General features: G+C 29.2%; 6 protein-coding genes across 11 annotated transcripts; 2 read left to right on the forward strand and 4 right to left on the reverse strand.

Annotated features, from left to right (window-relative positions):
- Nucleotides 1-940: 940 nt before the first annotated feature.
- Nucleotides 941-5044, reverse strand: LOC126840275 (probable serine incorporator). Of its 3 annotated transcripts, none has more exons than XM_050575911.1 (9): nt 4828-5044; nt 3646-3807; nt 3370-3581; nt 3092-3301; nt 2925-3009; nt 2244-2427; nt 2001-2180; nt 1718-1898; nt 941-1643 (listed from the first exon to the last, which is right to left on the reverse strand). In XM_050575911.1, the coding sequence occupies exons 1-9, from the start codon at nt 4861-4863 to the stop codon at nt 1508-1510; spliced, it is 1386 nt and encodes a 461-aa protein (XP_050431868.1). In that variant the 5' UTR covers nt 4864-5044; the 3' UTR covers nt 941-1507. The 3 variants fall into 3 exon arrangements, with proteins under 3 accessions (XP_050431868.1, XP_050431871.1, XP_050431869.1); XM_050575914.1 differs by having other exon boundaries at nt 942-1643; nt 1718-1880; XM_050575912.1 differs by having other exon boundaries at nt 945-1643; nt 1718-1883; nt 4828-5043.
- Nucleotides 5045-6935: 1891 nt separating this feature from the next.
- On the forward strand, nt 6936-9242 carry LOC126840503 (uncharacterized). Of its 4 annotated transcripts, none has more exons than XM_050576292.1 (7): nt 6936-7063; nt 7150-7329; nt 7422-7595; nt 7672-8019; nt 8094-8362; nt 8433-8651; nt 8724-9242. In XM_050576292.1, exons 2-7 carry the CDS (start codon nt 7299-7301, stop codon nt 8775-8777), a joined length of 1095 nt encoding a protein of 364 aa, XP_050432249.1. In that variant the 5' UTR covers nt 6936-7063; nt 7150-7298; the 3' UTR covers nt 8778-9242. The 4 variants fall into 4 exon arrangements, with proteins under 4 accessions (XP_050432249.1, XP_050432248.1, XP_050432250.1 ...); XM_050576293.1 differs by having other exon boundaries at nt 7046-7063; nt 7161-7329; XM_050576291.1 differs by having other exon boundaries at nt 7027-7329.
- Nucleotides 9243-10334: 1092 nt separating this feature from the next.
- LOC126840318 (60S ribosomal protein L15) lies at nt 10335-14579 on the reverse strand. The gene is made up of 5 exons (XM_050575972.1): nt 14441-14579; nt 13924-14115; nt 13720-13856; nt 10792-10902; nt 10335-10611 (listed from the first exon to the last, which is right to left on the reverse strand). Exons 2-5 carry the CDS (start codon nt 14093-14095, stop codon nt 10417-10419), a joined length of 615 nt encoding a protein of 204 aa, XP_050431929.1. The 5' UTR covers nt 14096-14115; nt 14441-14579; the 3' UTR covers nt 10335-10416.
- A 227-nt stretch (nt 14580-14806) lies between these two features.
- On the forward strand, nt 14807-16918 carry LOC126840317 (proteasome subunit beta type-5-like). Its single transcript, XM_050575971.1, has 4 exons — nt 14807-15073; nt 15765-16160; nt 16237-16441; nt 16508-16918. The coding sequence occupies exons 1-4, from the start codon at nt 14933-14935 to the stop codon at nt 16594-16596; spliced, it is 831 nt and encodes a 276-aa protein (XP_050431928.1). The 5' UTR covers nt 14807-14932; the 3' UTR covers nt 16597-16918.
- Nucleotides 16919-17429: 511 nt separating this feature from the next.
- LOC126840314 (uncharacterized) lies at nt 17430-20139 on the reverse strand. The gene is made up of 3 exons (XM_050575970.1): nt 20024-20139; nt 19203-19417; nt 17430-18685 (listed from the first exon to the last, which is right to left on the reverse strand). The coding sequence occupies exons 1-3, from the start codon at nt 20081-20083 to the stop codon at nt 18010-18012; spliced, it is 951 nt and encodes a 316-aa protein (XP_050431927.1). The 5' UTR covers nt 20084-20139; the 3' UTR covers nt 17430-18009.
- A 2927-nt stretch (nt 20140-23066) lies between these two features.
- LOC126840863 (uncharacterized) lies at nt 23067-24732 on the reverse strand. The gene is made up of 3 exons (XM_050576844.1): nt 24372-24732; nt 23996-24180; nt 23067-23688 (listed from the first exon to the last, which is right to left on the reverse strand). Exons 1-3 carry the CDS (start codon nt 24435-24437, stop codon nt 23352-23354), a joined length of 588 nt encoding a protein of 195 aa, XP_050432801.1. The 5' UTR covers nt 24438-24732; the 3' UTR covers nt 23067-23351.
- Nucleotides 24733-26886: the final 2154 nt, after the last annotated feature.

Below are 26886 nucleotides of genomic sequence, written 5' to 3' on the forward strand. Positions count from 1 at the left end.
ATACACAGAGACAACAAAGGGGTTCAAATAAAAATGTCAAAAAATCTATACAACGACTGCTCGCTACTATAGGTACTCGATAGAGTTCAACATATTTTATCAGGTAAAACTGTTAGGTACAGAAAATATCATTTATTTTAGCTTTGTGGGTTATCTCACTACACTGCCTATAAGTGCATTGTTCTTGCAATAATGTGCTTGAAATAGTATTTTTAGAACGATATTATTAGGTTTAAAGGAATCACCGACAAGAACGACAGACAACACAAACAGAAAACGAAGAATATGCATAAATATTTTTTAAATAATTTTCTACTTTCAATTTTTTCCATATCTACATTCTGAATAATTTTAACATTATTTAGTGGAATTTTTGTAAAATTTATGAAATTTAAATACTCTCTGGAAAATCATTATATTCTTTAAAAAAGTTACTCGAATCTAATTATATCAGTTGATTGAAATAATGAATGAGATTTCATTTTCTTGTCTTAAATTGTAATGTTTTCCCAATTTACGTTTCGATTGATTTTTTTATAATTTTTTCAGTTTGAAAATACAGAATAACTTTTCTTTTTAAAATACTTGGGAACTGCATTCAGTTTGAAATGTCCTTAAAGCTATATCTTATTGATCATTTTATAGATATAAAGTGATCAATAAATATATGTATTCAAACACACACATCGTACCACAATCATTATCGATAGACAGAGTACTGTTCCAAAACCAAAAAATATACATAACTTCAGTAATTTTATCATAGGTTTAAGTGATAGGATTTCTAATGATGTGAGAAAATGAAATGAATACAATAATTGGAAACTTTTTGTTTAGGAATAGATGACGTAAACAATAATGATACAACATATTTTAGAGTTAATATATTATATGAGTAAAAATAAATGTAAATTTTAAATAATAATATTCTAATTTGTATTATAACTACATAAATATATGTTAACACACAAAATTGTGGGATACTGTTAAGTGGTTAATTACAAACAAAAATACTTTAAATTTAGACATTTTTAGGGTAAATACAATATTAGTTTCAGCAGTAAGGGCTAAGGCCAAGTATTCTGTACAACTATTTACAGTAGCTTAATCAAAATTTTAAAGAAACTATTAATTTTGGTCATATTTTATATGAAAATTAAAAAAAATATAGTTTAAACATATCTGAAATTGTCGTTTAGTTTTAATTATTTATTTTGTTGCAACCAATTAAATCCAGATATAATTTTAAAATGTTAACATAAAAATTACGCTATGTAGCAGACTTAATGCAAAATCACAATGTTTTAGGTAGTTCTTAAAAATAATACACAATGTTTATGTAACATTGCACACAAAATATACAAAAAGAAGCAATAGAAAAAGGAATAATATAAAACAAATAAAAGTTATATTATATAATAATCTACTTATGATAAATATCATTTTTCGATTAACACTATAAATTTTGTTTTGTAAACATAAGTAGAGAGAAATTATTGGAGAACGCTTAGAATTCACGATCAGGCAACACTATCGGTGCTACGAGTGTCCAAACATACAAGCTAGCGCAAATCCAACAGGATAACATTTTTGTCCAAGTAGATGCATGGTCCGGGTGTAGTTTGTCCAAACTGGAGTTTGGTCTGAAACAAAAATACCAAATTTCTAAAATAGTAATTAATAATATAACATATCGACTTTTGTTTATTATACTTACGAATACCAGTTGGTGAGCGTCATCATTAAATACAACGTGGCCATGGCAAATGTAAAATGATAGAAAGACCACGAATAAGCTACTGCTTCTTTTTCGTCGTCAAACAGTTTACCTGAATTATCGTTGTTATCTCCCTGACCTCCTTCGAGATCACTTTCGTTCCCTACTTTTAATATACTTACTTTTATTAAAAACATCATTATATCAAATTTTAACAGTATTATAAATAAATAAAAAAAACTTTTTATTTTATTATCAGATTGAAATTTTAAAAAATACTAACTTCTTTCTGTGGAAGTACTCATAGAGAACTTGGACGACGATCCGGTTTTGATGGCCGAGTACAAAACGAATAGAACAAAAATGGCAATACTAACTAAGTTTTCTGAACCGAAATGAATTTTTGAGGAATTTGGATCTGAATTGTTGAATATTTTCGACAAACTTTGGTTGCATTCATTTTCTAAACAATTTTTATTTTTGAATTAGCTTACTTAGTCGAAATTTTTTCAACAAATAAAAATACCTGGACCACTGCTGAGTGCTGACCATGTAAGGTAAACTACGTACAGACTGACGATGGACGATTGTAACAAACCGGATTTTTCGTGTACACGTTGCACGCAAGAAGTAATTGAAACTGAACTCATAATGAAACAAATCACGACTGTCAAAGTGATAAAAAACTTGTTTAATCCGCATCCATCACCCTACAAACATAATATTCAGTCGTTATTATTTGTTTGTCAGACACCTTTTCTACCCAGACTTTGTTTTTCAATTGACAGAGCTTTATATTATGTTAATAACAAATATGCAATAAAAGAAAACGACTTTACAATTGAATCAGTCATTTCAAAAAACGACATAAGTCACAAAATTGAAATTTTACACTAGCCACAATAAACTTCATAACTAGTTTTTGCAGAGATTTTAATTTCTTGTACTCAACATTTGTATTAAATATGAGTCTGACAAATTGAGTTTACACACAGAATACGTAACTAAGTATATAATTATCAATTTTGACATAAAGTCATTTTTGAAAAATCTGTGATTTATGTCGTTTTTGAAATGACCGATTCAATTAAAATGTAAATTTAATCGTAATAAAACTTAGTTTTCAAATAATTCAAATTAAAAAACAAGTAGAGTCAGCTTAAATGAACACGTTGTTATTTGCAGTATTATAACTAAATATGTTTACCTGAGTAAAACTATGGTACATCACAATAACACCCGCAAATGCTAGTACATAGCACAAAATTGTCGTCAACAATAATGCAAAATACCTAAAATAAACGGAATAATAATATTAAAAACAACTTTCTAATATTTATTATGTTGTTTGAGTACGAATATGAAGTCACAAACCATTTTTTGCTTTCAGTTTGTTCCCAATTGTCGAGCCATGATTCGGCTAAAGAGTGTGCGGAATCCAAAACTTGAACAAATTGAAGAACTAGATAAATAAAACCTCCAATCATACCACAGATCATCCAGATATGACTAAAACCTTCAGGGGCTATGAAAAATGAGCCCACAATACCAGCAATCACAATAAGGTATTTAATACCCCAAAAGCTAAAAAAAAAATGACAGTATTAAAATATTTTTATATTTTAGTTGGATAGTAATGGATTTTTAGATACCCGTTTTGAATAGGTGTTCGTCTATCTCTAGAATCTTTTACGCCCATCATAAGAAGTGCCATTAACGAGAAGAATATAAACATGGCGAAACATATTCTATACACGGCCATGTAACCAACGGCATTTTTACAATCAATTGAAACGCCCGATAAGTTATTGACGATTTTTCCAGCAATGTTCGAGGAATTCGGGTCACTTTCACAGAACGGAACCTGTGAATAAATTTAGTTAACATAGTTGTTTTTTAAGCTGTTTATACTGTAAATAAAACATTACCTTTTGTAAAAATGACTGCAATCCTGGTGCAAGCGTGATGCAGCTCAGCACTACAGCTACCAACAGCATAAGACCGTACATTACTTTAGTAGACGTGGAATTGCCACACGATGGACAGCAAGCAAACAAAGAGCATGCTGCTTGGCCGCAACAACATGCTAGCTGTAAGGAAAATAATATTATCAAAATAAATACTTTTAACTTTTAGATGTAAATTATGGTGTTCAATACAATGGTATAATAATTTCCATAAAAAATATTTACACCAAATCAGTGATGAATTGTCATAGCAGACAATGACTATTCAGTATTATTTAATTTAAATAACAAATATTTATACACAAATTTGATGTGCAATATTTTTTTTAATCATCTCTTTGACTATAAGACTGACACTTTGCTTCTGTACAAAATAATAGGTCTGAGGAACGGTCAATTTATTAACCGCTTAAGTTTAATGAATCATTTTTTTTTTCAAACCAATGTTTAACAATTGGATTTTTACCGAATGTTGGTAATATCGTTAATATTGGTTCATCCTTACTTATTGGATAATTCATCATCAGATCACAGATCAGGTTCAGAAAAATATTGGGAGTAATGTTATAGACTCATTACAAAAATCATCTCATTACTTTCTATAATTGTCTATATAAATTGAAAGTAAACTACGGTTGCATGAGAAACTTTTATTAACCCCATTCAAAAATAAATGACCTAGATTAATTTTTTTTCTTTGGAAATTTATAGTTTTGGTATACTTGAATATTTAAAGATGATTTTGTTCCAGTTACACTTACAGCTAAGTTACCGGTGTTTTTAGATTACGGAATAAAGTAACAATATGAAACGAATAAAAAATGTGTTGTAGCCTGTAATAAAATTATGACTCGTATTTATAAAGTTTAACAAATCTTAGAATACAGTTTAATTTGTAAAGTATGCACACCATATCATTTAAACATGACATTCGTGAAGAGTAAAACAATTCAATCCACCGAAAACGACCAATAATAGGTTTAGTAAAAAAATGTGTTTTTTCTTACAAAAATAAACAAATGTACTTATAATTTACTATTGTATTATAACTAATCAGTCATGGCGGGTTTTGTTTTTATGGAAACGTCATACCGAGAATAATAATTTTGTTTAATGAAGATATTATTTTCGCCAGGTACTTACCTGGCCTACTGTGCACAACGACAGCAAAGCTCCCATTTTAAATGCAACTACTTAAACGCGAATAGGAACAACAATAGATTTGAATTTTTATAAAAGCGTTTCACGTTTTTATTACTTTTGTTTCATAACAAAATGGCTACAGGCTATAATATTTTATTATTTAGCCTTTGTTATGACTTATGTAGATTTATTATTATTGATTCAACTCCACTGTCAGACGTAGTAGATAAACAATAGGTAGATAAGCTACCCGCAGTCAGCTGTTCTAAATGTACCATCCACGGCCTTGGAAGACAAAGTCGGTCAACTCCATGGTTTCAGTTGCGGAACACACCACTTTAGCGCTGCTATATAGTGTATATAGGTTTGTGAGGTTATGTTTAAATATAATATGATATATTGTTATAATACCACAGGATACTGGGGATAGACCATAATTTAAATATACCAGGTTATTGCATTTCTACTTCCTAGTTCCTCTTCATCGAAATTTTCAATTATAAAAATAAAATGGCCGCGTAAGGGTCAGGGTATTATGTATATTATGTTTATCAAAAAAAAAAAAACAATTATATACCCATGGCTGAAACAGAATAAATGAAATTTAAATTTCAGAATAAATTTCATTTATTTTGTGGTTGAAATATACAGGTTATTGCACACCGTCTCGAATTGTTATCTTAAGAAAAAAATGGCACCGAAACGGGTTATAAATTTTACTATATTACACTTTACTATACTCTATTCAGAATAAGCAGAGTATACTACTATATACATTTTACCGTGTACTTACTCATATTTAAATAAAAACCAGAGTAACTTTGTGGGAAATAGGTATTATAATTTTTAATAAAACCCAATCCACAAACATAATAGGTTTAAGCATATACGTATTTCGACAACTATGTCTAAATTAACTATATCTAACATCATCGTATTACTTTTGTGGATTGGGTTTTTCAAAAAATTATAATGAGTACCTACCATATTGTTTGATATCACAGCTGTAAGATGGACTTACAACTCGCATAATACTAATTAAATGATCATAAGTGTATATATATATATATATATATATATATGTAAATCGTGTGCACCGGTGCATATTTCTAGAGATAGCGAATTCTCTTATTTATTCCACTGAACAATGTATAGTTACTTTGTACGTCGAAAGACTTTTGAAAGTTTAATATAATTATAATATATAATACACCTGTAGGTATTTAAACGATTATTGTACTAGCGTACAGTCGAAATGATTAATGCGATTATCGGTCAAACTGACACAAATAATTATAACGCTAAATAAATATTTTCAATATAATAAATAGGAATCTGGTAAACTAAGCTAAACAAATAGGTACGTAAACGTTGTACCATTGGTTATAAATAATTTTATTACAATATTAATTAGTTATAATACTAATATTGATTTTAATACCAATTGTATTAATATTCAATGGTTTTGCGTTTCGTTTATTAATTAAAAATGTAGGTCGTATTTTCCAAATTATAACACAAATTTAAGGTGTACAAACATGTTTTGATTACAATGGTATTACCCATTTATGGTCGACAACAATAAAAAAAACCAAATTGCCGAATCCGTAAATGCGCCTCAATTCTTCGCATTTTTTTTTTAATTTTACCAATTACAATATTTTTTTAAGGAATAATTAATAGTTAATACATTTTTACTAGACCAAAACTTAAATTCAGCTATACAACGCCCTATGCAACTCGACACAGCTCAACATTAAAATATTTACACTTCTTAATAATAAGACAAATAATTTGTCTTGGACAGTTAATCAACTGTCAAGGAACCTTGGTCTATGGGAAAAGTTGTAAATAATTATTTGTGATTCGGTCTCACACTTTTGTTCATAGATTGCGAAAAAAAATCTATTGAATCGCCGTAAAACCTCAAAGCAGTATATTTTTTTAATAGACCGCTGTTTATTTGAATAGACCTACTTGATATTTTATTATTGTCTTTACCTAACCGATAGTTTATAATTTTTTTTTGTCAGTCGTGAGCCCTCTTCGGTAGACGCCAGACGGTATATTATTTTAATAGTATCGCAGAATAGATTAAATTCAATTCAAATTTAACATAATTAAATTTAATCTATTCTGTGATAGTATCATTGTTTATCATCAATATTATCAACAACACATGAGATAAGCGGCATTCGGTAGTTGTCGGCACAGGCTAACAGGTCGTACGTGAGCGGTATGTAATTTTGTAACAAACAAGAGAAGATATTATTTATTATTACTTTATTATTATGCTCGACGTTACATTCAAATCATGTACAGACTTCCTTTAGGTGACGCACTCGGTACTTATCGCACTACGCTGATGTCTGTGCCGCACTCATGAACCATTTCTAATCACAGGAAATAATATTATATATTATAATATTGTCGGCGATTCAGTCTAGTCTTATTGATCGGCGTTGTTCGCCATGTCCAACGACCGAGTAATAATTTTAGGAGGTACGGAATTTTTCAACCAACAATTAATTCTAAAAAATAAGTCGGATTAGTTTGGAAAACAAATTTTAAAATTCCTTTTTTTATGCTTGCAGGTTGTGGCTTCATCGGACGCCACATAGTCAAGTACATTGTCGACAACGACTTGGCGTCGGCTATTAGAGTTGTCGATAAGGTGCCACCGCAAATAGCTTGGCTCAACGATGCTCAAAAAAAAGCTTTTGATTCGCCATTGGTCGAATTTTGCAGTGCCAATCTCATACACCAAAGTAAGTGTCTAGTTGACCCACAACAGTATGAAACTATACCTATTTACTATCCATTCAAATTATTCTATGCTTCCAGGCTCTTGCGAGAACGCCTTTGAGGGATATTTCGATTATGCCATTAATTGTGCAGGAGAAACAAGACTCGGTTTGCCAGACGCTATATACGAAGAGAGCGTATTTAAATTGAGCATGAACTGTGCTCGTGCAGCGGCTAAATTCGGTATTAAACGGTACATAGAAATGTCGTCCGGTCAGTTTACCGCTAACCACAAACCATTCAAAGAAGACGATAAAGTCACACCGTTAACTTCTATAGCAAAGTATAAATATGAAATAGAAAAACAATTGACAAACATTCCCGGGTTGAATTACACAGTCGTACGTCCTGCCATCGTTTACGGCTTGGGTGACAAAACAGGCTTGAGTACGTCTCATTTTATTTACAGTTTAAATGTTTTTTTTTTAAATAATAATATGCACATACATATTGTATTATAGCTCCTAATCTCGTGATCGGCTCACTATACCGGAGCCTTGGTGAACCCATCCGAATATTATGGAAAGGGAGCACAGCGTGTAATACTGTACACGTCGAAGATGTTTCTAGAGTTGTTTGGCATTTACTAAAGTTACCAAATGTTAATGGAGAAGTCTATAACTTGGTGGACGAAGGAAAAACTACACAAGAAACAATAGCTGAAATTGTTTCTTCAATATTCAGCATCAAACACGAGTTCTTAGGCACTATATTTTCAACTCTTTGTCAAGTGTGTACATTTTATTATAATTATAAATGTGTTTTAAAGAAGTAAAATTAGTTTATACAATTTTTTTTAGAACGCTTTGGATAGTATTGTAAGTGAAGCCAACGATAAGCATTCCGTGCCGTGGGCCGAAGCTTGTTTAAAATCTGGAGTAAACAATACTCCATTGTCGCCATTCGTTCAGAAAGATCATTTAACTGGTTATCGTGTCAATATGGACGGTTCAAAATTAATAAGCAACACTAATTTTGTTGTAAAGCATTCAAAGATAACTGAAGATCTACTAAAAGAGGTTAGGTTTTACATCTTGTTAAAAAAAAAAACTAAAACTGAAGGAATAACTACAATGTGTGTACTTTTGCAGGTGGTTGATGATTTTGTTAAAATGAATTTGTTTCCGAAAACTTTACTCGACTAAGCACAATTATTAATGTTACCATTAGATATCCATTATTGAAAAAATAATTTTAAATATTTCTGTGATATGTTATTATTTGTAAACACTTTTCTTAAAGAAGAAAATGTTCATAATATTATATGACTAATTGAATCAATTGTTCATAGTTGTATAACTATCTATTAATAATTTTATAAAGAACACAGGTGTTTGGAATTGTATTCAAAATTGTGTAAAGTGGGCCAAAGAAAAATATATATGTACAACTATAAAACACACCGAATTTATTTATTTTAAATTGAAGCTAAATAAATATTAAGTGAGAATTAGGGAACATAGTTTTAAGAGTTTTGTTTTATTTGTTATAATTGCCACAATGGAAATAAGAAGGGATTTGTATTTTATAATTATTATTAAAGATACTGCTGACTGAGTGCATTTGATTTTATTGGCAAAAATAACCATAATAAAAAAACAGTTGAAAAATATATATTAGACTTGTGTTAATGTTTTGAAGTTAAACTTTTTTAAAAGTATTTCATGGTAAAAATATTATACATGAATGTATATTTTAAATACAATAGCAATTTTCCAATCCGTTGGTTGTTTGATCAAGTGCTCTAAATATGTATACATGTGTGGTATGTTGCGTGTTATGAATTTCTATTTTACTTAACCAAGCTTATCTTCTTAGTCGAACAAAAACATAAAATATATTTAATTATATTTTCAAGTTTACATTAAATAGCTTATTTAAATCTTAATTTCGCTGTATTGTAGTACCTCATTATAAATTAAAAATAAAACACAGTTAAATTTCAATGATTTTTTTTACAACCATCAACTTACGTCAATTACTTTTTATAAATTTCATTATAATAGGTATTGTGAGAATGCTCAACATGTGTTTAGTTAATACCAAAATATTATCCCCTTTGTACTTAAACGTAAATTATAATAAGGAGGGATAAATACATAAAAAAAATATTGGAGCAGAAACTAACGTTTTATAAAAGCTAATAAATTATTAACAGCATCTTGATATGCTGTAATAAATTGCCTACTAAACAAAGAACACTTAGCAACCAATGCTAATATATGTATACTAAAATTTGAACTATTATTTTTTTTAAGAACAAATAACTTTTACGTAACAACATTTACACCAGGGAATTTTGAACTTTTAAATAATAACCAATTATTTAAAATAAGTTTTTTTTTAGCACATCAAATATGAAATTTTTTATCTGCAATAAAGTTTTATTTATTTTATATAATAACATGTTATTTTTTTTTTAAATAAAAATGTATTGATTTTATAACAACTTTTAAATTAAAAAAAAATATTTAGTTTAAATTTAATCGTGTTATCCATTTCAATTTTTTCAATTTAAAATGAATTTGAAATCATTATTTCGATACTTGTTTAAACGTTAAATGCTATTAGAGATTTTATATTTAAATAAAATACCCATAGGTGTGTACGTAATCTCTTAATTATATAGTGTGGTGTCATATTAATGTGAAGTTCTAACAAGAACAAAGATGGGATGAATAGTTTAAAAGAAATGAGAAACGTTCTGTAAAATAAACACCATTTTATTAACATACGATGTTGCCATAAAAATGCAATACAAAATAGTATATAATAGTAATGGGTTTATCGTTTTCTGTGTAGCTGTAAGGTGTTCTTGCGCTTCCAGCATGCCTTTCTTGATCCACCAATCGTCTGGGAGTATCCGTGACCCTTTCCAAGACCTCGAGACTTGCGTCCGGCAGATGTCTTACCACGTAGTTCTCTGTGTTTGTGCACCGCGTTGCAGATCCAATTGACTTTGGCATCTCTGCGGATAGCCTAAAAAAAATTGTGAATTAAATAATTGACACTAAATTGACTGAATTGATATTAGTTGTTTATCTTAAAGATCAGAAAAGCCTTTATCCGCATTTTGTAAAATAGGAGTGGTGCATGGCAAATCAAATTTCATCATTTCTTTATAGTTAACATTTTCAAACAATATTTCATTGAACTTACGGGATGTGCAGTATCAACAGTTATTACTTCATAGAACTTGAATATTGCGTCCTGCCCAACCCAGTAAGAGTTGAGGACACGCAGACCACCACAACGACGTCCAACTCTTTCCTAAAATAAAACAACAAAATTCGTTAATTAGCTATTTGTAAGTTAAATTCATAGAAAATTTCAAAAGCAATTCAGACATAGAGAGGTTAAATAAATATACAACAACAATTCAGATAGCCAAGGGAACAAAATTGAGGTTTGTCCACATGTTTATTTTCAGTGGTTTAACAAAACACAAGTTATCATCATTATTGTCGATAATTTCTGTTGTGTAAATAACAGCGCTTATTAAACAGTTTTTAATAAAAGCAATTGATAACCTTACAAAATTAGCTCAATTATTAATTATTATTACTACTACTGTTAAAGCTATAATAAATTAATGATTAATAAAAGTATGCACTGATTATTATTTATTTTCAATTCAGATAGCCAAGGGAACAAAATTGTATATTTGTCCACAAATGTATTCAGAAATTATCTACAAAACACAATTTATCATCATTATAATTTTAAATAATTTTTTTAAAAAAAATCAAAACAAAAATATAATATATTACATATAAAACAACAAAATATCAGTAGGTATTTTTATCATTGAAAAAAAAAAATTCTCAGACATCCAAGGAAGATTAACCTTTCATAGATTATGATCAACAGTTATTTTACAAAATTGTCATCATCAAATCACCAAATAGTTTAATACTATCATATTATTGCTTTGTCAGATATAGATACATTTGTCCTCATCTATGAAATAAGGAGTGGTGCATGGTACATAGTCATCACAATAGCAATGTTATTAATTATTAATACTAAAGTGCTCTCTTCAGACATCCAAGGAAGATTGACCCTACATAGATTATGACCAGCAGTTATTTTTTTATTATCACGACCATACACTTAAAAACGTTAATCAGATAGCCAAGGGAACAATATTGTATATTTGTCCACAAATGTATTCGGAAATTATCTACAAAACACAATTTATCATCATATATGTTTTCCTTTAAATCTAAGTAATTTCATTAAAAACATGAATAAAAAAGGAAAAGAATATAAAAGATTTAGTCAACACAATAATGCCAAAGATAGCAAAGTCATGCTAATACGTTATTTTTTAAAATACATTCTCAGACATCCAAGGAAGATTAACCCTTCACAGTTTATGATCAGCAGTTATATTTACACTTTTTGTCATCACAATCATACACTTAAAAACGTTTATCAGATAGCCAAGGGAACAATATTGTATATTTGTCCACAAACGTATTCGGAAATTATCTACAAAACACAATTTATCATCACATAAGTTTTCCTTCAAATCTAAGTAATTTCATAAAAAAGCAAGTATAAAAAGTAAAACAAATATATAAGATTTAGTTAAATCAACAATGCCCAAGATAACAAAGCCATCCCAATAGTTATTGTTTGAAATCATTCTCAGACATCCAAGGAAGATTAACCCTTCACAGATTATGATCAGCAGTTATATTTACACTTTTGTCATCATAAACTAGTTATTAGTTGATACAATTTTAACGACAATACAGCTTTTATAAAAATTTTAAATACAATATGAAACAAACTCTGCAATATAAGTATCACTTTGGAATTACTAACAGTAATATCATGATCATACCTACTAAAAAAATAATCAGAAATCTATAGAATTTTCCTCATTTATCAATAAGGAGTGGTGCATGGTACATGTTCATCATATAAAACTAAACGTTAAATTTTGATACTTGATATTATATAACATATAACAAATATAAATACTAACATAAATGTTATCTACCTATTTAGTGTTCTGTATTTATCAGTATAATTGTATATTATCCTCATTTATTCAATAAGGAGTGGTGCATGGTACATGTTCATCATAAAAAAACGAGATAAGTTTTACTTTTAATTAGAATATTTTTTAACAGATATATACAAAAAAAAAAAAAAATCAATTTATTTCTATGAATTTATAGAAGTTGTCAGATTAATATTGTATAATATCCTCATTTAATCAATAAGGAGTGGTGCATGGTACATGTTCATCATAAAAATAACTAAACGTTTTATTTCGATAATTGATAATATATATTTAAATGTAAACGATAACTACTAACCTAAATGTTATCTACCTATTTGGTGTTCTGTAAGTATTTATCAGTATAATTGTATATTATCCTCATTTATTCAATAAGGAGTGGTGCATGGTACATGTTCATCATAAAAATACAAGTTGAGTTTAACTTTTAATTAGAATATTTTTTTAACAATAAACAGATATATAAAAAAAAAAAATCAATTTATTTCTATGAATTTATAGAAGTTGTCAGATTAATATTGTATAATATCCTCATTTAATCAATAAGGAGTGGTGCATGGTACATATTCATCACAAACCTAACTAATTTTTCTGTAGTGGAAAAAACATCAGAATTATGAATATTTTTTTAGCTTTCTACAAAGCATACAGAGTAACTATTTTGGTCTTAATAAAGTGTGACGTACATATTATATAACTAATGGATAGGCTTAAAACATATTAGTTAATACTAAAAATAAGCTCATTTAGCATTATACCTTATTTTAGACCTTAAACCAAAAAAGTTAACATACTCAATTCATTTAAATTTCTTCAAAACAAAATATAACATCAGTTTTTTAATTCCAAAAAACTATATTATTATATATTATACCACTAAATATTATCATTAAATAAAAAAAGTAGAGGAATTTGTGTTATTATACATAATGTGATTTTAAACAAATTTGCAACAAATAGTTATAGAAGGTATAGTATTTTTTTTTCAAACTTTATAACCTAATCGTTGAATGTATTAAGGCTTAACTTAGGTTATTGGTTAAAATTATTACCTCAGCAATTGATTGAAGACAACGTTTCGGTTTTAATTCATTGACTCCATGGCTCTTAGGTTTACCGTATGTTGCACCTTTGGGTACTGGACGTTTGCGGCCACCACGCCTGATACGCACTCTGAATATTGAGAATCCTAAAATTGTAATTGATGGTTTAAATTTTATTTGTAAAGCACATTGTTGTTTCATATGGAATGTCACCTTGTTTAGCTTTGTATCCAAGTCGCCTGGCTTTATCGGGCCTGGTTGGACGTGGAGCTCTGTGGACACGGGTCATTTGACGGTATTGCCAGACGCGTATGCGCAGCAAGTAACGCAGCACATCGCTCTGCTTCTTTCTGTACACCTCTTGTACGTACTTGTAACCACCCATTTCAAAAAAACGACCTAATCCTGAAAGTGAAACAACATAACCTCAAAATAAGAAATTAACATTAGCGTTAATTGGAGCCACTGAAATTCTAGAATTCAAATTTCTTATAATTAAAAGAATCACAAAACGCATGTTATAACACGAGTGATATAATGTAATCATAAGCGATGAATTCAAAAAGCAATTTCAAGTAATTTTCAGCGGCATGTTATTGAAAGAATATGCGCGGTTTCAATTTGGTGTTTCGCGAATGCAACACATTTTAAAACTTAAACCGAAAGTTATCAAAATAAATATAAAACTTAATATTATTAACTTCTAAATAAAACATTTTATAATACTTACCTAAACAGAGTAACTAAAACGCGTGCCGAAAATGTATGAAAAGGAACAGGACTTGTCCCGTTCCACAACAACACGAATGAAGAATGAAGTGTGGACGCACGTCACGTTGCCAAACTTAAAATATTTTGAGGTTAACCGGAATAAACAATATTACGGTTTTCTTTCAAACATACAATTATTAACTTTGACATCAACGCTTAAAAAAAAAATTCGATAATTAACTGTGATATCCAATATTAATAACCAGTTGAATATTTTCCAAAGAAATACTTCGAAATTTGAACTTGAAATTATTTAAGAATACATTTCGAAAATATCTGGCAACGTCGCATTATTTGAATATTTTTGAGGTTATGGGAATTTTTTTGAAAATGATAAATCAACAATTACTAATCTTTTTGTACTGTTAAAAAATATCATTACATTCAGATTCATCTGTGATTTTTTGAAAGTTTTTACGTTTAAGTGTATTAAAAGTTATTGCCAGTAGTCATGGCTATGTTAACGTTATGTGGACTTGCAGAAGACACAATGTTCAAAAACAAGTGTGAACAAGAAGAAAAAGAAGCTTTTGATTCGTTTCAGGATAATAACACAGTCAACCAAATGAATCTCTATACACTCCCAGGAAATGTAAGTACATTGTAGGAAAATACGTCGAAATTGAAATAGAAGCGGATTCATAGGCGGTTATCCAGGATGGCCGAAAAATTGTTTTGATAACTTTTTTACTGCCTTATAATACAAAAATTAACATACTGATAGGGTGACAAATATTATTTGTGTACTTAGGGTTGGAAAATCTCCCCTCCGAGGTGAAGAAATATTAAGTATAAAGTATAAACCAGTTTTGCATCAGAGTTAAAAAAAAAATTGCCCTGTACTTGACTAATTTCTTAATTTTATTGCATACCTACAAAAATAAAAAATTGTATTTACTTCTTCAATTTGTTTTTCTTGCTGAATTATACATAGTATTTTTGTATGTTGATTTTGAATTTAGCAAGTGTTACATTAAATAAATAAAGACAACCATTGAGGGCGAATGAATGTTGCAGCTTTACTGGTGGTATCCCTGCAACCATCTCACAAACACACATACTCATGAAAAAATAATATGATAAATTTAATTAAAAGCTCCAATTGTTCTCGCGTTGTTTAAACAAAATTATGATTTTCGTATTTGTAGTTTTTACTTAATTTAAATAGATATTTTCCAGTTTAAATCTCATAACAAAATTATTATCTTTAGAATATGTTGTATATACATGTTAATTATATTATGTACATTTACATGAATCTATAATACATATTTATGTTTTAGCCGGTCGAAAATATGCGTTTGATAACAGCTCGTGATACGATGGGTCGTCCAGTAGAATTAAATTTCCATCATGGTACTACTACTCTTGGGTTCTTATACCAAGGCGGCATTGTATTGGCTGTAGACTCTCGAGCTACCGGTGGACAATATATTGGATCACAGTGCATGAAAAAAATTGTTGAGATCAACGATTTCATGTTAGGAACATTAGCCGGTGGAGCAGCTGACTGTGTATATTGGGATCGTGTCCTTTCTAAACAATGCAGATTACACGAACTAAGAAATAAAGAGCGTATAAGTGTTACAGCTGCTTCGAAAATTATGTCGAATATGATATATTATTATAAAGGTTATGGACTATCAATTGGTATGATGTTAGCTGGTTATGATAAAAATGTAAGTTTTCTGATCGCTCAACAGTAATGTCATGAAACCAATTATGTTAAAAATGTTCATTTGATGTATATTTTAGGGTCCGTCTTTGTTCTATATTGACAATGATGGTTCTAGGACACCTGGTAAAGTATTTTCCGTAGGTTCTGGATCAATTTATGCGTTTGGTGTTTTGGATGCCGGTTATAAATGGGACCTTACTGACGAAGAAGCCCAAAAGCTCGGGCAACGAGCTATTTTCCACGCAACTCACAGAGATGCTTACAGTGGTGGTATTGTTAGAGGTAAGTCTATATATTATATGAATGATTTAAAAATAATATTTATCAATAATGAATTTTTTTTTTCAGTCTATCATATTACCAAAGATGGTTGGAAACATATTAAAAATGAAGATTGTGATGAGATATACGACAGAATACAAAATGAACCTAAATAAATGATAATTATCATTATGTAAAAAATCATAAATATTTTAATTCTAAGCTCTGGATTTTGTACGTTTTAAATCATAATATATACCTATTAAAAAATCCAAAAAAACTTACTATAATAAAAATGTTTAAAATATCTGTAAGTAAGCTAATTATTTCATTTATAAAAAAAAATGAATTTATTTTAGCTTTAATGTTTAATAATTGGATTTGTTGTGAGTTAATATTTAGATTGGAATTAAAAAAATAAAGGCTCAGTTACATTGATTAAATATGTATTTTATAATGAATATTTTATACATAATAATATATATTTAATTTATAGTATTTACTGAGTTGTTTTAAATAACAATTGTGACTTCTTAATTGAACTACGGTTCACAGTTTTCTATATATTCTGCAGACTACGACTACATGTAACACACAAGGATAACACATTTTTGCTGTGACAACGTTTTAATACAAGCTGCAATTTACAACATTTTTCATTATGTTGTAAAATATGTAAATAAGTGGCGCCGATCCCATTTTTGATAAGATACTGGAAATAACAAAAGTGCACAAATAAGGGTTAGAATATATTTCATGTATTCTCATAAAATGAACCTAAATATTTTGTAAAATTATTTAGGTTGATAAGATTAAAAATTTGCTATGAAAATTTAAATTTAAAGTGAAATTATTCATTATTAGAATATAATTGTCATTGTAGGACAAATAATTTCACTTAAAATATCACTTTCATATTTAAATTTGTAATCCTATCAACATAACGTATTTCAATTCTTGAATTCAATGAGTACATATCATATTTAAACATTTTTAAATTATAGACATAAGTTAGCTAAGTAATTATTAATATTTTTATTTTGTATAATTGAAAAGAAAAATGACAAAGTATGTATTAATAAACTTTAGCTCATAACTTGTTAGCGAGTCAATATAAACAAAATATTGGGAATGGTTATTTAGGTATTTATGATTAAAATCCCCATACGTATTAAAAATTTTAAAAGTTTTAAGCATTTGAATATATATATATATATATATGTATGTATTTATGACTAAAATGTTGCCTCCTAAACATTTTTGAAATTGTCAGTTAAGCAATTTATCCACTCATGACGCACCCCTTCAATTACAAGAGTGACTGCATGTGCACTGTTTAACTTCCAATCGCAGTAAGAGCTAAACTCTATTGTGATACATAATTATGTTCTATTTTTATTTCTATTAATTCGACAATGGTGTTTCGGAACAATTAGTATACAACATTTATATAGTACAAATTAAAAATTAACTAATTTGAGAAAGTACGTTTAAATTTGATAGATATATCCAAATTTCACATTAAGGTAATGCGTTAACATTTTATTCACGTTAATTGATCATTGTGACAGTATAAAATAGGTTTAGTATTAATATTGTACGGGAGGTTCTACCGAATCGCAACACGTTTGTCTCGGTAAATCGTAGATATTGTAACCACGTGGTGGTTGTCTTATCAAGTCTACGGGATCATAACCGAAACCTAGTTGATTTATCGTTAATAATGAATTTATCATTTTTGCGATCGTTGGGTTGTTGGAAGACAACAGTTGCCAAAACAAATTACTAGCAAAAGCGGCCGGCTGATAAAACGGGTATCCGTATTGAGGGCAAGGGAAAATTGTCGGTTGCGGTAATACGCCAAACGGGTTAATTCCTCCCTGAAGCGACGCCGGTGGTTGTTGTTGAGCTGTAGTAGGGAATTTTAGTGGATTGTCCAGTTGCTGTTGGTTGGCCGACAATAGTGGTTGTAGATATTGTTGCTCGTAAGGTGATAAACAAATTTTCGGTAAGGTCGGAAACGGCGGTTTGATCGGTTGCTGATTGGCTACAGGAAATGGCTTCAAGCAATTGAAGCGCTGTAGAACCTGTTGTTGAGACACGGGTGAAGTAAAACATTGACCGAGCTGTGGCACCGGTGCAGGAAAACACAACTTGTCAGTACAGGGCTTTGGGCAAAAACAATTAGCCGGCATTTGAACGCCGCCGCCGCGGCGCGGACATATGATATTGTGTATTGGTCGAACAAACGATTCGACTACAGAGCTGTAAGTGAATAAGGACTATTAGTCGTCAACAGTTACCAGCATCCGATTCAATCATATAAATATATATAATATATATGTTCATGGATTGACCTGTTTACTAAACTATTCATCAAGTGTATTAAATTTAGAGGTCTATGGGATAAATGCAGTAAATTCAAACGATGTGTCAACTCAGATTTACTACAGTTTTTTTTTTTTGTAATAAAATACTGATGTGAAAATCGGACAAAAACAACAACAGTAGAATCGAATTGCCCATATTTTAATTTTTAACAATCTATGCCAAATATTACCTAGTCGAAGAAACTCTTGAGGTGGAGTTTTTGAATACATAAATTAAAATGTTTTTTAAGGTATCACCTTGAAATTAATCTTAGTTTTCGTTACTCACAAAAATAAAATTTGATGTTTGGCAAAAAAAACAAAATATAATATTTCGAATGATTACATTTATACACAGGTACTCTGATACATCGATTTAAAATATACAAACCTTTGTCAGGTTTCATTCATACCTTAAATCCGAATTGTTATCGTCCACGTCGGTATTTTTGAAAGACTTCTCTATCGAGCTCAACTTTTCGAAAAATTCTTTGACTTTTGCCTGTTCCAAAATTGCAGCATAGTCAGATTTATCCTCCTGGTCGGATTGTGTGGATGGAACCAAACCCTTGCTGGTCGGTCCTTTTGAAAGTAATTTCTGAATTCCGTTGGCATTTGAAGATGTTATCTGACAAGTATTTCAATGATTTGGTAAGTTTTAGTATTTTTTTTACTGTTCGCTAGTACTTAGTACCTATGTAATTTTGTTGGTTAATTATTCTAAAAACAATGCCACTACCTAATAAAATATATTAGATTATCTATTAATAATTAAAATATATCTAATTTAGATATATTCTAATTATTTATATTGAACATTTTACATAATAGAATAGTATTAGACAAACTAAATGCAGTCAATAATTTGACTGGCGTGCATGCTAAATAGTTATCTTAATTTGATCAAATCCCAAATTGTGACGACGTAACTTTAAAGTTGACAAATTCCATCTTTTCCTGTTCACGATTATTACATTGTTTCGAAACATGTGTTTAGAATTGTTAGTAAGGCTCTATTAAAAAACAATTGCGCGGTTAAAAGAGGCTACAAGAAAATGTTACGAAAAAAAATACCGATAATCCTTTCCTTAAATTATTTGAAGTAATTTATTCTGCTGCATTCATCTAAAGTAACTATGCAAAAATTATAGATTCCTCCGCCAATCATTAGGATCGTAAAAATCAATTTTGGGCACCTATTCTGCAACTAAGTGTTTGCACTTTGTGTACTTACTATAAACGCGGCGCAAACGCATATTGCCATAATACAACTATTTAAACGCCGAAGATCCATAACCGTTGACGAATATAGGTTGTTGTCTTTTCAATGGATAAACTTTAAAATTTTAGACAGTTGAATGAATGATGTGGACGCGATGGTCCGGGCTTTTATATAAGCATAATTTTTTCGCGTTTTAAGTTAGTAATTAGAGATAAATTCCGTGATTTGTGTGTGGTCGTAGAATAAGGAAACACTTTTTTCCTGTTTGAATCGATAATGATCGATTTATTGTACTCTACACGTCTCGGTAGTTATCTTTGATTTTTGGTAAACTTATAAGTAAAATAAAATGTATCTATTGGAAGTGTCGGATGCAATCATAATAACAGTAGTAATTTAAGCATTGTATTAATATGATAAAACGTTCATTCGACCGCCTATTATGATTTATGACCTAAGACCTTGTATAATGAAAAACGTAGGGAATGTTTTCACAAAAAGCTAAAATACCAATGTTTATATCAAAATAAAATATTAAACTTGTTAACTAGGATTCTTCGATGGTATTTATTTAAATTTTTTTTCGGCACTGCATCCAGTAATAATGGATTTCTTAAAAAACAGCCCTTCACTTCCTAACAAAGTACATTGTACCTTACAGTTAGTATTAAAAATGCCTCCAAAAAACCGTTTTGAACTAACAGCCCAAAACTTTTTGAGAAAAAATACATTACCCCGAAATTTATGTTTAAAAATATACTAAATATTTTCTTTTTTCAACACCGATTTGTTTTTAGCTTAGAGGGGGATCGATCTAAAATTTAATAGATTTATTTACCAAAAATAATAAATAAATAATTTATTTATAATGTATTTTTGTCAGAAAAAACAATAAGGAGGTAATATACAATAAGAATTGAATAAGCAACATGAGGGTAATAAACAATAACAAGGAAATAACAATATATAGGTAATAAACTATTAAGAAATAAGTATAAACACTAATTCATAAATGTCCAATCCCATTAACGGTAGCATGTCAAGTTGGACTAAATATATTAAATTCAAAAATGTATAAAAAGTATAGTGTGTTGATGATTTCAGCAATTTAATTTACACATTATTCAACTAAACATTACTGTGTCATGTAATTTTTTTTTAAATAATCTAGTTGCAAATGTGTATGGAATATTCAGTATTCTTTAAATGTACTACTGTTGATAAGAGTTAGCAAACTAAAAAACAGTTAAAACCCTAGAAGCGGTAAAAAAGTTTTCTTTATTTCACTATTTTGAACGTAGTTTTGGGATTTAAAATCTGAAAATGATACTAAAAAAAATTCTAGAGTAGAACTTTAAGAGTATTTGAAATTTTCAAAAATAAAATAAAATTGTAGGAATCCAACATCCCAGATCACCTCCAGGCAGCACTTCACCCCAACCTTCAGGCTGAACGCAACATCATCCAATTTCTAAAAAAATCAAATCTACTCTCTCTTATCTAAACAGTTGTATACTATAACATATGTATACCAAAATTGTATGCCAATGACCCTGCAGTCGAGGCTTTTGAATAATAAAAAAAAAAATTGTATTAAGAAACTTTGATGGTATTTCTGATTTTATTTTCATTTGTACAAGGGTGTTGAATTTAAAGTTAAACACAAAAATAATAGTAATTTGTAGTTTCTATAATTTTTATTTTTATAAGTACATATATATGAGTGGAATGATGCATTTAAAATTAAATAACGCAATTTAATATCAGTAAAATAAAATCATTTATAGTTATTGTGTCTATTGAATAGTTTTTACCATCCACATTTAAGGCACCTAATATAGAATTTATTATTGTTAAAATTAAAACCGGAAAAGCGGTAAAATGATACTCTTCAGTTACAACCAAAAAATTGAAATTTGAATCGTGCATGCCCTTCTCTAAATAAACTATTCATGATCTGTTTTCGCGCCAACAAAAAAATTATATATTAGTTTACCTTAGTGTTACCAAAAAAATAAATAACTGTGAAATTAAAGTGAAGATTCCGGATTCGTCTATTTGCGATTAACTTGTTTTATACATAACACTGCAAATAAACGCTAATAAACCGATATTGGACAGCAATTAACGTATAATATTTATAGATTATAGATATTGACATTGTTATTTCTTTGAGCATAACATACAATTTAAAATTGATATACCTATAATTTATGCTAAGTGATTTATCTATTATTTTTATTATTTATTATTATAATATTATAGATTATATATGAGTCCGCTTCAACATTTTTTTTTCGCCTCCAAAGCATAAAACGGATTCATTCTGGTAAAAGGAAAATATTTTCTGATTTTTTTTAATAACACAATGCATTTTACATTTTTAACAGAACTATTAATAATTGGTACTAACTACTAGCTTACGAAAATACCTTCAAATTTTATTATAGCTACCGTTAAGTTTTGACTTATATTAAACATTTTTTTTTTTTCAATATTCCATAGATTTTACCGGCTAAACTACTTGTCAAAACTCTATCATAGTTATAATCAACCATGAATGACTTTTCTTAAGCTTTTAAACGATAGTAGTTAGATTTGTGTGTATTAAACCAAAAAAATAATTGTTGACTAATACTTAAAGACCAGATTATTTTTTATTTTATAGTATTTACAATTAAATATCATTTAAAGCGTGAACTAGGGACAATGGCTAAGTGATTGGCAGAGATCGTTTTAGTTTTATTTATGTTTTTGTTTCTAATTGTAAGGGCATTGTCATTGAAATCATAGCTTAATTTTAGTTTATACTTAAATTTTAAGGTAGTAAAACTCTGACCAAAAATGACCATTATAAAAGGCTAAAAAAGGCATTTAAAGGCAGTTTTAAAATTTTAAATTTTTATCGCGTGCTTTAAGCACAGGTAATTAAGATCCGTCTATGAGATTTTATTGTATTAGTTGTAAAAATCACTAGTAAGTGTCAATATTTATCATTTTTATTACACAGGATTTAAAACAGAATATAATATGTATTAACTAATAAGACGTATAATAGAATCAAACAAATTACAAATTGTTTATATAGTACATTAACAACAGAGTAATTATAATGTTATTGAAGTAATCTTACTTCACAGTAAAATCTTCAATGTAGATTTTACGGCGAATTTGGTGGTATTTTCGAATGGTACTATGTGGTGGCTAATTTGAATTATCGAATTCTGTTCTCAAATACAATTTGGTTCAGTAGAAAACAGAAATGGGGTTTAAATGGTGTTTACAGCGACAATTTTTTTTTTTTTAGATTTAGCCGCTTAGACACTAAAATGCCGTTTGCTTAGTGAGTTTTTCCTTCAAGAGGTTTGCGGTTCTGGCGGAAACGGTTGGCTTGGTTTCTGATACGACAGAGGAGTCGTTGTATAGGATTACTATACTGCGAACACCGCAAATTGGGAACCGTCCAAATGGGGTCCCTTTGAACATGTGGTGGAAACCATTGATCGGGATGTTGGAAAGGCCCAAGAGCCCCAATTTCCGGATAATGTATCATGTTGAATCCGGAAGGCGGTTGTTGTAGGATGTGTGCGAAGTCCGGAATATGAATATTATCCATACCGCCAAAACATTGCCACGGGTCCAATTGATTCGGTATAGATCTAAACGCAGAGCTGGGTCTGGAATTCGAAAAATCTACAGTTAGACAAACTGAGTTCATGTGGTATTTCACCTTAGGTTACTGAGACGACTCTAGAATTAGGTCTTAAGTTAAACCAAAAACTATAAATTTAGCATGATCATTTTCGGATAACTAATGACAACATGGATAGATCTGAAAATGACCAAGTGTATCAGTTCACGGAGATATTTACAACACATTCATAAAACAAATATTTGTTTCGATTTTTTTGGTAATAGAAACTAAGTGTTTGATCAATCATTTTTTTTTTTAGAAAATTGATTATGCAAGTTAAAATTTTGTACCCAAAACCGGTATTTTCGGCTATTGTATTAAACGGCAACATCAGCTCCTGGAAAGGATTTGGAATGTTTTTTGGCAGCAAATCTTGGACGAATTGGCCGGCATTCATTGTCGGTGGTAAAATGTTGAAATCGCCCGTGTGTCCCATGGGTGGTCTCTGGATGACATAGGCCGTCGAAGTCGTTACCTGTATAATACAAACATTAGGGATTTGACAGCTGTTATATTGTGATTAGTCTTTATAATTATCGTTAAAACATAAAGGTATGGCTACTAATAATATCGAGATGTATGAAATCATACACAGCCCGCTAAATCATAATGATGCTGAACTATGCCATGGCACTTTTGCCAATGCTAATGTTTTTGTATACATACTGTAAATGCGACGTACGATAGGCATACCGCTATAATTGTAAAACGAGTGGAACCGCGAAGATCCATGACTGAAGTTTATCAAATAGCTTATATTAGGCTACGCGTTAACGGATCGACTGACGATTGATTTCGGTAAACAGTTGGTCGGCTTTTATATTACATTTAGTTTGTCGTTCTTTGGTTAAACCGTGTAAACCGATTCGACCGATTTTATCTAGCGGTGGACTTACAAAAAATCGATTTCCTCGTTGACAAATTCCGGTTCGAATCGATACTTAAACAAAATCGTTATTACTTAGGCGCTGACGTTATCGTTTTTAGAGATGCAAAAAAAAATATAACAAAAATCTGGTCGATCAAATTCAAAAGTGTCGATTGCACTCAATGTCAGATAGGAAATTTAATGTATATATATTGATAAAAAACGAGTGCACGGCCGTAGCCTTGCATCGCGTTATACAACACTCGGTCGGCCGTCAACGAATAATATTTATTAGATTTTTGCATTTTATGCGATTGTGTGCATTGCGATGATAATATATTAAAAACGGACAATGTGCAAATGAGGCACGAACCGATCGGTTTGAAACGAGCGAACTTATATGATCCTTACAATTTACTTAATTTATATTATATAATATGATCTTAAATTATAAGATGTTTGTTTATTACACACCTGTAAACAATATTATACAGTTAAATTTGTATAAAATAATGGCAATTGTTTAAATACATATTTAAAAAAAGAAAAACAAATATTTAAGAACAACTAGTTTTTTGAAATGTTTCCAATTCTGAATTAATTGTGTGACTGGTGAATTATATTCTAGTTTTTTAATTTCAATATAATTAATAAAATAAAAATATTTAAATAGTTCGAGTAGTACAATTTAAAAGGCTTAAAAGATTTAAAATATTTAAAATATTGTTATTAGAGTTTCGAAAATGAATTATTCAAACATGTATATAATTTCAATTGCGTGACTAGTTTAAATTTTACATGAAATCGTCTACTATGTATTAAATGAACAATTTGTTGTAAGCAATTACCAACTAAATGTTTAGGATAAAAAAAAGGTTAACCATTATTCATCAGCTATACTTGAACTTATGTGTTATAAGTTATACATGTTACACACGAACACTTCATTTCATTCTCGCTGAAACTATGTAGACAGCGTTCATTGCAATTGCCTAAACATTTTTGTTTAGACTACAAAAATAATTGTTGTTGAAAAACAAGTTGCCAAATGTAGCCCTACTATTTGGTGTTACTATTATTTTGTATTGTATTGTCGGTTATAAACATTGAACCTGCGTAGGTATAATAAACAAAATACCTAGTCCCAGCATAGTAAATATGTAGTACAGCCTACTGATCTGTGGGAATTATTACAGTGATAAAATCATTTTCAAGTAAAAACTTCATTACTAATGTGCCCGAAAATCCTAAACCAAATAAAAATTATTTAGTGTTATTTTCCATAAAAATATGGAAACATAAGTTCCGTGATCATTGACTCGGATATATCTGAAAATCATCCACGTGATATATCAACCCGTGAAAGTTTTAACAGATTCATAATATTTGTATTAGCCAAATTTATTCAAATATAAAGGTAACCTAATGATTTCTCCATAATTTATTGAAAAAATATTTAAAAAATCCAGTAAATCGGGAACAAAATTATTATAACACATAATGATAAAGTCATTAAAAAAAAGACGGATTGATGTGAATTTATAAAAGAACAGTAAACGTTTATTGTAAAATACATATTTCGTTTATTTTTCAATATTTTTTGACCAAGTACAGTTAATACAATTTGTTTGTATTTGATAGGTAGGTACACATTAAATCTATCATCGGTCTTATATAAGAAATACCAATTTAAATTTGAAATATTTAGCATGTCATATTATTTTAGTTTAATAATATTTAAATTTTAAAGTTTTTCCTCAATTAAAACGGAAAATGGGTAAAATTTTCCAACCTTGAATACACCTTTTGTTTATGAATTATTCTGATCTATGGACTTGCTCCAATAGTAATCGGTCCGGTGGTTAAAAAGTTACTGTGGGTAAAATTGTTATTTAATTAGTTTATTTATTTGAAAAATGTAGTTTTAAAACTAAGTATTTGAAAAAAGTATTAAATTAAATGGATTTGTATTGAAATGAACAATGAAAATTTGTCCAATTCTGGGCTTACGGCAAAATAATATTTTTAACTATGGTAATTCTTGATTGAATAACTCAATTCTTAAATTTGCTTGAGCTTATTTTCACTTCTAAATAATAAGTACGTTTTTACTTTTTCAAAATCTATTCCGATCTTTCTCTCTCCCTCTCTCTCTCTACATATATATGTATATATGTACATGTATATATATATGTGCGTTGACACAAATCATCTTTGATCTTAGAATTAATAACTTAAAAATCAATGCCTATCTATATAACTTCTTAATCTCTGGATTATATTTTTTGTATATTCATCCTACAATATATATCT

The sequence above is a fragment of the Adelges cooleyi genome, unplaced genomic scaffold, assembly GCF_023614345.1.
Source record: "Adelges cooleyi isolate 19-005CV unplaced genomic scaffold, UGA_ACOO_1.1 ACOO_flye_CR_arks_rails_tigmint_CR_PRNA_376, whole genome shotgun sequence".
NCBI lineage: Eukaryota > Metazoa > Arthropoda > Insecta > Hemiptera > Adelgidae > Adelges > Adelges cooleyi.

Bases quoted from the DNA above. Each gene is read 5' to 3' on its own strand.
- LOC126840275 (XM_050575911.1), bottom strand. From the start codon at position 4,863: ATGGGAGCTTTGCTGTCGTTGTGCACAGTAGGCCAG. The intron at 3,010-3,091 runs GTTTGTGACTTC...CGTTTATTTTAG, and splicing joins CAAACTGAAAGCAAAAAATG to GTATTTTGCATTATTGTTGA. The intron at 1,644-1,717 runs GTAAGTATAATA...TTTTTGTTTCAG, and splicing joins ACGCTCACCAACTGGTATTC to ACCAAACTCCAGTTTGGACA.
- LOC126840503 (XM_050576292.1), top strand. From the start codon at position 7,299: ATGTCCAACGACCGAGTAATAATTTTAGGAG. The intron at 7,330-7,421 runs GTACGGAATTTT...TTATGCTTGCAG, and splicing joins CCGAGTAATAATTTTAGGAG to GTTGTGGCTTCATCGGACGC. The intron at 7,596-7,671 runs GTAAGTGTCTAG...CTATGCTTCCAG, and splicing joins TGCCAATCTCATACACCAAA to GCTCTTGCGAGAACGCCTTT.
- LOC126840318 (XM_050575972.1), bottom strand. From the start codon at position 14,095: ATGGGTGGTTACAAGTACGTACAAGAGGTGTACAGAAAGAAGCAGAGC. The intron at 13,857-13,923 runs GTGACATTCCAT...TTACAATTTTAG, and splicing joins TGGATACAAAGCTAAACAAG to GATTCTCAATATTCAGAGTG. The intron at 10,612-10,791 runs GTAAGTTCAATG...AATTTTTTTTAG, and splicing joins CTGTTGATACTGCACATCCC to GCTATCCGCAGAGATGCCAA.
- LOC126840317 (XM_050575971.1), top strand. From the start codon at position 14,933: ATGGCTATGTTAACGTTATGTGGACTTGCAGAAGACACAATGTTCAAA. The intron at 15,074-15,764 runs GTAAGTACATTG...TTTATGTTTTAG, and splicing joins TCTATACACTCCCAGGAAAT to CCGGTCGAAAATATGCGTTT. The intron at 16,442-16,507 runs GTAAGTCTATAT...TTTTTTTTTCAG, and splicing joins CAGTGGTGGTATTGTTAGAG to TCTATCATATTACCAAAGAT.
- LOC126840314 (XM_050575970.1), bottom strand. From the start codon at position 20,083: ATGGATCTTCGGCGTTTAAATAGTTGTATTATGGCAATATGCGTTTGC. The intron at 19,418-20,023 runs GTAAGTACACAA...AATACTTGTCAG, and splicing joins GCGTTTGCGCCGCGTTTATA to ATAACATCTTCAAATGCCAA. The intron at 18,686-19,202 runs GTATGAATGAAA...ATTCACTTACAG, and splicing joins GATAACAATTCGGATTTAAG to CTCTGTAGTCGAATCGTTTG.
- LOC126840863 (XM_050576844.1), bottom strand. From the start codon at position 24,437: ATGGATCTTCGCGGTTCCACTCGTTTTACAATTATAGCGGTATGCCTA. The intron at 24,181-24,371 runs GTATGTATACAA...TGTATTATACAG, and splicing joins TATCGTACGTCGCATTTACA to GTAACGACTTCGACGGCCTA. The intron at 23,689-23,995 runs GTACAAAATTTT...TTCGAATTCCAG, and splicing joins GCCGAAAATACCGGTTTTGG to ACCCAGCTCTGCGTTTAGAT.